Source organism: Arachis ipaensis, chromosome B02 (assembly GCF_000816755.2).
Source record: "Arachis ipaensis cultivar K30076 chromosome B02, Araip1.1, whole genome shotgun sequence".
In the NCBI taxonomy this organism is placed as follows: Eukaryota; Viridiplantae; Streptophyta; class Magnoliopsida; order Fabales; family Fabaceae; genus Arachis; species Arachis ipaensis.
Window position 1 is genome coordinate 91,468,499 of NC_029786.2, and position 11,427 is coordinate 91,479,925.

Genomic DNA, 11,427 nt, shown 5'->3' on the forward strand with positions numbered 1-11,427 from the left:
ACCATTTTCACAGAGAGGATGGGATGTAGCCATTGACAACGGTGATGCCCTTACATAAAGCTAGCCATGGAAAGGAGTAGGATTGATTGGATGAAGACAGCAGGAAAGCAGAGGTTCAGAGGAACGAACGCATCTCTATACGCTTATCTGAAATTTTCACCAATGAATTACATAAGTATTTCTATCTTTACTTTCTGCTTATTTATCATTAATATTCGAAAACTCCATAACTATTTGATATCCGCCTGACTGAGATTTACAAGATGACCATAGCTTGCTTCATACCAACAATCTCCGTGGGATCGACCCTTACTCACGTAAGGTTTTATTACTTGGACGACCCAGTGCACTTGCTGGTTAGTTGTGCGAAGTTGTGAAGTTATGTTTGGACCATGGTTCTGTGCACCAGTTTTTGGCGCCATTGCCAGGGAAAGAACGAACAAACAAATTTTACAACCTAATCTGAGTAACAATTTCGTATACCAATATCTGAGAAATTTTCAAGTGGCATGCTCTACTGCCAGGAGGCATGGGTCTGATGAAGCGGCCATCATGGTCTTTGATTTTCCCTTCTCTCTTGAGGGACAAGTAAAAGAATGATTTTATGCTCAATTTGATGCAATGATGACTGATTGGGACTTGCTGAGAAAGAAATTCTTGGATAAATGCTTTCCTCTGAAAAGGACTGACTACATCCGAAAGAAAATCTCTGATATTATGCAAAGGGACCAAGAATCACTTTACGAGTATTGGACTCGATTCAAGAAACTACTAGACTCTTGTCCTCATCATAGGATGGATGACCCGTTACTCATTAGATATTTTTGCGGAGGCCTTTGTCCACAAGACAAGAGACTTCTTGATGCTTTTAGTGGTGGATCTCTTGTGAAATACATGATGGCGGATGAGGCATAGAGGTTGATCAATGATGTTGTGAAAGCCACCCAACATACTAGAGTGAGGAACAATCATCCTAAGAATGTGATGGAAGTATCTCAGTCCGATTCGGCGTTGATTAAGACACTTGGAGAGATGACCAATCTTCTCAAGCAAATCCATCAAAGCCAACAATATTCTCCATCCATGCAATCTATCCAAGATCCACCTCAGATTTTGCAAATTGAGGGACCTCCTAGAGTGTGTGATGTGTACTCTTGTACCTCATACTACACCGACCAATGCCCTCAAATTCAAGGAGACTACACTCTTATGAGGGCCAATCCTTACTGATAAACCACTATTTTATGATTCAGCTTGTACTCAATTGAGTGTTTTTATCAATTCTTCACCCACTTATTCATGTAAATTGCATGGTTTTACTATTCCTTCCTTATTTTATGATATATGTGAAAACATGTTTCCTACGCTATAAAAATATCAATTTTTAATTATCCTTTATTACCATTCAAAGCGGTGATCTGTGTGTTAAGTATTTTCAGGCTTCATAGGGCAGAAATGACTTAGAAGACAGAAAGGAAACATACAAAAATGGAAGGAAAGCACAAAAAATGGAGTTTTGAAGAAAAAGGCAGCGACGCGTACACATGGACGACGCGGACGCGTGCCTAGCGCAAAATGGCAGCGACGCGCACGCATGGATGATGTGAACGTGTGCCTAGAGCAGAACACAATTGACGCGCACGCATGACCGACGCATTCGCGTGATAAGGAAAACTCCAAGATGACGCGCACGCGTGACAGACGCCACGTGCAGGAATCTGCAGAAAACGCCCTCAGCGATTTCTGGGCCCCTTTTTGGCCCAGATCCAAGCCCATAAACACAAAATAGAAGCCAAAGAATGGGGGAATCAAAGCGAACAATTCATACAACATTCATTCACATAATTTTAGGTTTTAGATGTAGTTTTTAGGGAGAGAGGTTCTCTCCTCTCTCTTAGGATTTAGGATTAGGATTAGGATTTCTATTATGATTAGGCTACCTCTCTCCAATCACAGGTTCAATGTTCCCAACTTTAATTTATGTTTCTCTTTTACTTTTAGATACTCTAATGCTTTTATTTGTTAATTACTTATGTTGCCAAATTGGCTTATGAGTCTTTCCATGTTAGATTTGAATATTCTATTTAATATAATTTGAGGTATTTCAGACTTATGATTGCTTTCTTTAATTTATTGATGCTTCTAATTAATCCAAGTTATTTTCATTCGAGTAGATTTTCTTCCCTTTTGGCTTTGGTTGAGTAATTGGTGACACTTGAGTTATCAAACTCAGCAGTTGATTGGAAATTGGGAATGCTGATTGATTTGGATCCCTCTAAAGCTAGTCTTTCCATAGGAGTTGACTAGGACTTGAGGAATCAAGTTAATTAGTCCACTTGACTTTCCTTTATTTAGTAAGGGTTAACTAAGTGGGAGCAATAACAATTCTCATCATACCTGATAAGGATAACTAGGATAGGATTTCTAATTCTCATACCTTGCCAAGAGCTTTTATTATTATTAATTTATTTTTCTCGTAATTTAAATTACTTGTTCCTTATTTCAAAAACCTAAAAATATACAATTTTCCATAACCAATAATAACCATACTACTCTGCAATTCCTTGAGAAGACGACCCGAGGTTTGAATACTTTGGTTATTTATTTTTATTGGGTTTGCTTAAGTGACAAACAAAACTTTTGTACGAAAGGATTCTCTGTTGGTTTAGAAACTATACTTACAATGCGATTATATTTGTGAATTTCTTTACCGATAGAAATCCGTTCGTCACTTACAACAACCGTTCCACCTACCACCCTCAAACCAAGGTTCTTATTCTCATGGGAATAACTACAATCAAAGGTGGCAGAATAACTATTATCAAGGATGGAACCAAGGGCCATCCAACCTACCCTCTCAACACCAACAAGGCTACCAATCTTCTCATCAATCGCCCGTTAACAACCATCCTTACCAAAACAACCAAGCTCACCACAATCCACCATTCCAACACCAAAACTAATCTCACTACCAAAAATACCAACCACCTCACTAAAGATAACAAGCTCCCACCAACCAACCCTCTTGTTCTTCAAGTCAAACCCCTATTAAAGACTCTCTTCATCCCTTCTTCCAAGAACAAAAGGAACTCCAGTCTATAGTGAAAAAATAAGAGGATAATCACTGAATCCTCTGTGACCATATGGCTTTCATAGCTGATTCTTTATCTAAAATGTCTTTACCCCCTTCTAACAACAACATAATTACCTCCCAACCATCTAGTTCCAATATTCCTTCCTTTCAACCTCTCCCTAACCCAAAGGACGGCCTCAATGTCGTCACCCTAAGGTCTGGTACCGTATTAGAGGAAGTTACTCCTAAGACCATGGAGGATGCTCACACAGAGAAAGTAGTTGTTGAGGTAGAAGACATGAGTGAGGAGGAAGTGCCATGGCAAGAAAAGAAAGATTTGAAGCCTAAAGAGCCCAAGAGGAAGATTGTGATGGATGAGTCCATTCCCATCCCCTTTTCTACTATGATCAAGAAGGCTAAGAAGGCTCTGGAGTTTGATCCTAACATGGTGCAAATCTTGAAAAAGGTGGAGGTAACAATTCCTCTTTTTGATGCCATTCAAAAAGTCCCTAAGTATGCTAAGTTTTTGAAAGGCTTGTGCACACACAAAGAAATGATAGGTGATCTTGAGACTTTTTCTTTGGATAGTTCTATATCTTCTTTGATGAATTCTATCCCGGAGAACTGTAGTAATCTAGGACCGTGTTTGGTTTCTTGCTAGATTGGTGGTGTTGCATTCTATGACTGTATATGTGATTTGGGTGCGTGCGTAAGCATTATGCCTCTCTCAGTGTTTGCATGATTGAAGCTGTCTCCATTGAAGAGGTCGGCCGCAAGGTTTATTTTGGCCGACAAGAGTGTTATTACCGTAGTTAGGATAGCGGAAGATGTGCTTGTGTGGATTTGGTATTCCCTGTTGATTTCTACATTCTTGTTATGTCTCCAACGGATAATGGGAAGCCCTCGTCCATTCTACCTGGTAGACCCTTTATCAAGACCTCAAAATTCAAGTTGGATGCCTTCACTGGAACTTATTCATTCGAGGTAGGTGACAAGACCATTAAGTTCAATTTGGATGAAGCGATGAGGCATCTACCAGAGGAGCACTCCATCTTTCAGTGTGATATTATCGACGAAGTGGTAGCAGAAGTACAAAAGGATACTAAAAAAAAAGTGAGCCTTGACAAGATTCAAAGTGTGGGAGAGCATGAGGAGATTGATGAGAATGCCTCACCATCCTCCCATGATTATGAAGACAAAAAACCACAACATGAGTTGAGTAATGAATTGAAGCATTTGCCACCTCATCTTAAATATGCTTTCTTTGAGGATAACAACAAGTTCCCAGTCATTATTGCGAATGAGCTCTCTACACAAGAGGAGAAGAAGCTCCTTGAGGTTTTAACAAATATCGGAGAGCCATTGGTTGGAGTTTGACAGACATTGTGGGATTAACCCACGGACTTGTATGCATCGCATCTTCCTTGAAGACAGAGCTCGGCCAGTGAGACAACCACAAAAAATTCTTAATCTGACGATTCTTGACATGGTGAAAAGAGAAGTTACTAGACTTCTAGATGCAGATATCATCTACTCAATCTCTGAAAATGAGTTTAAAATGTAAAACTATATGTAAATCTTGTATCTAAGTACTAATTAAACTCACACCTATCCTTATTTTTTGCGAAAGGTTTTGGAATAATTTTTATTTCATTTTGAAGCACTAAACATTCTTTACTTATTTAATTATATTATTTTTATATATTTTTTTCTTAAAAAAATTAATTAATTTCTAAAACAAGATATTTCAACTTTATTTTTCAAAATACGATTTTTTTTTGGTAATTAGGGCAAGTTCGCCGCACCTCCGGCGAACTCTATGTTGGGTTTCCAAAATAAAAGCATGTCTATTGGAGAGTGGGGCAGAGAACTACAATTTCATTGTTTATTTTCGTTCTCATTGTTGACATTTTTTCTGTACAATGTCAAGGAATCCATTGTTATTCATTGATTACGATGGTGAAATAGTGTATGATGAAGAAGGTTCTATCATTTTTAGATTGGGGCAATCGATAATTACCTATATGACACCAGAAGTCAACGGTCTAACAGCATTGGAGAATCTGATATTCCATTCCGTCGGGCAGCAAGAGGCAGAAAGGGTGAAAAAAATTTACTACAGATATCTGACTGAAGTAGATGGCAGTTTATTTTATAAAAAGTATATTACAATTGTCTTGTCGTTGTTGCTAATATATATTAGACCATGGTTGTGAGAAATATTTCTGTTGTTTTGAATTAGGTATCATTATATGACGATGAGGACGTATGGCTTATAATGTCGTAACACAACCGATGGGCAAATATTCATCTGTTGGAATTATTCGTGTTCCTCGTTGAGTTGGGCAGCCGAGAATCATCTACAGATACTGCCGATGATAATCCATTGAGTGGAGCTGTTAGACGAACTATCAGAAGAAAGATGGTGAATCTAAATATGCCACCTGAAGGTAGTCAAGAGGGGTCTAATGTTGAAGTTCGTAATGCTGACTTGATGGATGACAATGTTGAAAGTCATGAGGGTTCTGCTATCAGGGATCCGATGACGGAGACGATGCTGATGAAGAACCACCCGAAATTCCTGATGATGCTGACGAGGAAGAAGAGATGAACTACTACGGTGACACACAAGTTGCTCTGACACAGCCTGCCATTTCTCGATCATATGACCGGCCGGATCATTTCACCAGGTTAAATCTTGATGCAATGACTTTGGATTGGTCGTTTACCCAGGGAGGCCCCAAAGAGGATCCAAGCAACGAGTTCGAGGCTGGGCAACAATTTAAGAACAAGGAAGAAATCATGTTGGCAGTTAAGTGGTACAACATCAGGAGGGCTATAGAGTACAAAATAGTAGAGTGACCAGTTGAGGTATAATGCACAGTGTATCTAGTTCGGACCCAGTTATAATTGGAACATACTCATATCATATCGCCGAAAGCAACAAAAGTGGGAGGTTAGGAGATACACTGGTCCTCATACTTGCATACAAACATCGATGGAGCAAGATCATCGTAGGTTGGATTCGAAGGTGATTGCTCAACACATTTTCACGATGGTCAAAGTCGATCCAACAATCAGCATCAGAGTTCTACAAGGAGGTGTGGAGAATCACTTTGGTTACAAGGTGTCCTACAGAAAGTCTTGGCTTGCAAAATAGAGTGTCATTGCTAGAATATATGGTGATTGGGAGGAGTCATACAACGAACTTTCTCGTTGGTTATTCAGTATGCAGATGTACTTGCCCGGTAAGATATATTTCATTATGGTTATTCACTATTAAACAAATCAGCCATGTAACAATAAGCTAACTAAAAATATGTCTTTAGGTACTTGGGTGCAATTAGTGACATAGCCTTGGCTTGGTTCTGCCGACATAGTCATGTTTCATGGGGTTTTTCGGACGTTTCTACCGTGTGTTGAGGCTTTCAAGCATTGCAAGCCACTTATTTCCATTGATAGCACCCACTTATATGGTAAATACAGTGGAACCTTGCTGATGGCCATAGCTCAAGACGGCAACACAAACATTTTTCCTATTTCATTTGCCGTTGTTGAGGGTGAGACAAAAGAGGCATGATCGTTCTTTCTTTCGTATCTGCTTCAACCTCAACTATCGCCAGTGGAACTAGACCAATCAGCTGAGGGTCAGCATACGGCGTCCACTCAACCTGTTCACAAAACGCAAATTAATGACGGCATTCAAATTTCAAATGCAATAGGTATTTAATTAAAATAAATTTGTAATACTTAAATATTTATCACTTACATTCAGCATCCCAATCCCATTCAGGGTACACCTGTAATGCCTAAGCCTACCCTCGCCTCTATAATTGTCCGGCCGGTACTAAACCCATCTACAATGCCAACCACAATTCCACATTATCACTCAATTTCATTAACTAATTAATAATTTAACGAAGGATTTTTACAAGTTTTTATAATACCTCTCGACCAGCGAAAACCGACGAATATCAAAGCCATCGGGCCATAGCAGCGGAATATGGTGATAGGCCCAGGACAGCAGCAAGCTGACGCACCCATTCAAATTACACTGATCATGCTCCGTGACACGGCAGATCTAGCGGTACAGCCATGCCAGCACAGCCGAGCCCCACGATAACCCGCCACACGTCTCAAGGTCCTCTAGTAGGGGGAGCTACCTGATGTGCACCCGAGAGTCAGATGCAATTGGGAATAGGATACCCCCAATCAACTGCATGATGTGCCCTTTCGTGTACCTCAATAGGCGCTCCTCTGTGGCGTCTTGTTCCGACTCTCCGCATACCGTGTTGTGGAACCAAATGAACTTCACAGTCTACTTGGTCTGTGACTCTCTGTCATCTGGGCCGGAAACAACACACAGAAGCTGCTGACATAACTCCTCAATGGTCCGTCCCTGATGGTGTTGCTCCCAACCACATATGCATCCACTCACAAGATCATCGTCGATCCTAAGTCTCAGCTGATAGGCCACGCCGTGCAGGGTGATAGTCATCTTCCCGCATAGTAGATGAAATGTGTGGGACTCAGGCCTCCACCTCTCTATCAATGCCAAGGCAAGTGGCCAGTCGTTCTCAAACTCAACCATATAGGTCACATACTCAAATCCGACTCGTCTGAGATATGACTTAATCTGCTCCAGCGGCCGTGTCATCAAATTCCGCCTGGTGCGCAAGATCCGAGGTGCCTACCAAATGGAAAACAAAAAATAAAAAAAAAAGAGATGGTGAACACATAAAAAAAAAAGTTCACTGTTTATTAATTACAATAAAATAAATAACAATGAAAAAATTGTACCACTCGATCAAGCCTACCAGCAATGTGCTCAGCCTGATCCCATATGTACATCGTATCCTCGTAGCCTAATAACTGCTGCTTCATCTAACCACACTCTAGTAAAATAAAATCACATATACTGAACTCAGTTCCTTTTACATTAACTAAATTCTTAAAAAATATATTTAAATCTATAATTATCTACCTTAGGTCTTAATCAGTTTATAAACTTACTAATTTAAATTTAACCTAACTACATGACGCCGTCAATTATCACCCTAAACAACCCTAATTAATAACTAACTGAATGCTAAATTTTACTAATCATGTTTCCTTTTAATATAACTTAGCCTAATTAATTATTCCACTAATTACCTTGTAATTCACAACTTAAACTAATTATTCTAACTAAACTAACTAAGAATTGACTAACAACTTATACTAATTAACATGTTATAAACAGTAAACAGCACCTGTACTTAAAAATAATAACATAAAAATTTAACTAACATGAAAATAGTTAACAGTAAACAGTAACTCTAACTAACATGTAAACAGTAAATCTGTAACTCTAACTAACATGTAGCCTCTAACTAGTAACTTAACCTAATATGTAAACAGTAACTCTAACTAACCTAAAAAAAATAACTCTAACTAACTAACATATTATTTACTAACCTAAAACTGAGAATGTCGTTAATAACAAACTTTACGGACGTCAAAAGAAAGAAAAGAGGAACAAAGTAAATTTGGAGGAGAGATCAGGAAAGAAAGGGACAAATGAAAATGGCCCTACCAACTTTATATAGTCTGCCGAACTCATCATAAAGTTTGTCGGGGGTGCAGTGAACTCTATATAAATTATAGAGTTCGTGCGCACTGAGGGGTGCGGCGAACTTGCCCTAATTACAAAAAAAAAATCGTATTTTAAAAAATAAAATTAAAATATCTTACTTTAAAAATTAATTAATTTTTTTATTTTATATTAAAAAAAATCCATGAATTTTTCTTACGAGCGCATTTTAATCCTACGCTTTTGGTTTTGGTGTGGTCAACACCTTTCTTTTTATGTCACCAGTTGAAAGCAAGTGACAAACAACAGTACGGATTTTAAATTAGAAAAAAAAAAATCAAAAATTGGAAAAAGGAAAAACGTCCTTCTCTATTTGCTGCTGATTATCAAACTCATTGAATTGATTTATGCTTTACCTTTAATCTATCCCAGTTTGTAAAGATTATAAAAAAAAAAAAAAAAAAACCAACTATATAGTCACCTAGCCATCAATCAATCAATTTAATAAACTGCACGATGTGGCATCATCCATAACATAGTGGACCAAAAGCTAACACTTACACACACCATGGTTTTTTTTCAACGTTGGTATTATCAATATCTTTATTAGCAAAAGTCACTACTTCCATGTGTGTAGGTCTGTTATACCCACCAAAGACATCTAGAAAGACATTTGTTGGAAGATAAATTAATAAAAAGGGAGATAGAAACTACTTAGAAATAATTAAGGAGGGTGACAAGCTAAGAGAGTTGTTACTTACCCAACGTTGGTTTAATCTTGGCTTTCAAAGAAATCATGATGTGCACCTTCTATATGAGTTGCTACAATCACCAGAATCAATGAAAGCCATTTCTCAACCATACTCTATTTTGTGTGCTAAGCATTCTCGCTACCTTAATTAATTATTTAAGCTACATATCTTTTATCTTTATGATGATTAGACAAACGAGAATTTAGTTGTGAGCATTCAATTGGCTAGCTAATCATCATTATCAGCCCAAAATTAAGAATATGTCTAATTTGATTAACAAAAGTATTTAATAACAAAAAAATATTAGTAAAAAATGGTCAAAACTTATTACTTTTAGTTTTATTTAATATCTAAATGTATTTATTTTTAGTTTTAGAAAATTATTTTAAAGAACTTGCTATAGCAAGTAGTGCTTTTAGAACATTAATTGAAAATATTTTCTAACCCAAACTAATTTTTTTGAACATTTATTAGCAAAATTCTTATTTTCAAACTGAGAGAATAATAAATTAATCAAAACAAAATTCATTTGAAATGGCGGAGCATAACTAAGTTCAGACAAAGGCAAAGGTTTGGTACTGTACATTTATGAATAATTCAATCATTGAGCTTTCAATTAATAGTCCCAAAATAATTGAGAATTTTTTTCATAAATTTTATGGTGACTATTATTATAATAGATAGAAAGAAAATGTTAATTTTATTTTTTTTTATATTTTTACTTTAAATATAATTTTTTGGTTTAATTACTCTATCAATAAAACTATAGGAATCGACGGAGGAATTAAATTTAAATTTTTTGCATTATTACGTGTTTTCGTAAATTTGAGGGGGAAAAAAAGTGACATTAACAATGTAATATTTGTTCCCTAAACATAATGATTATAAAATTTTGACAATATATAAAAATATAATTAAAATTAAAGTTATCTTTTATATTATTTATGAACATTTTTATCTTTTTATTTTTAAATTAAAGATATTATTAAATAATAAATATTTTAATTTCAATTTTAGTTATACTTTTTAAATGCACTAAAATTCTATACGTACTATCATCGTAACAATAATATGTCAGCATTCACCGTATATTTCATTAGTAACAGTTCATGAATGTTGCATGCATGGGAAAATTTATACACACTTATTTGTCAATTGTCATATTCAATACATCCTTTTTACTATGTAATTATTACAAACCCTTCCATCAATAGACCTATATATCATCAAACAATAATTATAGGAACCAAGATGATTTTAGCCAAAAACTAGCCAAATCTTTTAGAGTGAATTCAAAATTTTTACATAGATGATGTTTATGCTAGGTATTAAAATGTTTTTTTTTTTTTTGTAAATTAGATGGTTCTAAATATGTTTTCTGATTTATCATGTTTTAGGTATTTGGAGAGGGAAAGAAGAGTGAAGAGACGGAAGCTAATTAAATCAATTTTCGTGATTCACGTTGCAATGATACTGAACGTATATCCTCCTAATTTGAATATGGTGAAACATTTAATAACCAATATTTTAAATCATAAATAAATAAAAATAATTACTTTATTTATAATTAATTAACTTGTTCTATTTTTGGCTGATTTAGAGTTGGTTCCATGTACTTTTTCATCATCAAAAGCTCAAAAATTGAGATGATCCACTATTAATGATTTAGCTTGCTGCTTGAGTTCTTGCCAATAACTTTGCAGAAATTACGTCGAAATAGAAACTGATTTATTGTTTGAGTAAAAAATATACTCATTTCCATAGTAGCTAGAATCTCGATTTAACTCTTAAAATCTTCCGATATTACGATTTTAAATAAGTTTTTCGATTTTACAAAATTTTTACTAAGTCTGACGATTTTACGATTTAAATCTGGTTAAGATTTTACGTTTTACATTTTTTATTTATTTTTTCGATTTCACGTAAAATCTCGATTTTCTCTACCTTGCTCATTTCGTTTCTTTGTTATGTCATTTTATTTAAATAATGTATAATTTAAAGATAATATAATTAATGAATATTTAATTATT

General features: G+C 35.9%; 1 protein-coding gene across 1 annotated transcript; it reads right to left on the minus strand.

Moving 5' to 3' along the window:
* Positions 7,392-7,957, minus strand: LOC107627645 (serine/threonine-protein phosphatase 7 long form homolog). The gene is made up of 2 exons (XM_016330469.1): positions 7,874-7,957; positions 7,392-7,763 (listed from the first exon to the last, which is right to left on the minus strand). Exons 1-2 carry the CDS (start codon positions 7,955-7,957, stop codon positions 7,392-7,394), a joined length of 456 nt encoding a protein of 151 aa, XP_016185955.1.

Excerpts from the sequence above, each read along its gene's own strand:
- LOC107627645 (XM_016330469.1), bottom strand. The coding sequence starts at position 7,957 with ATGAAGCAGCAGTTATTAGGCTACGAGGATACGATGTACATATGGGAT. Across the intron at positions 7,764-7,873 it reads CTGGTAGGCTTGATCGAGTG|GCACCTCGGATCTTGCGCAC; the intron begins GTACAATTTTTT and ends TCCATTTGGTAG.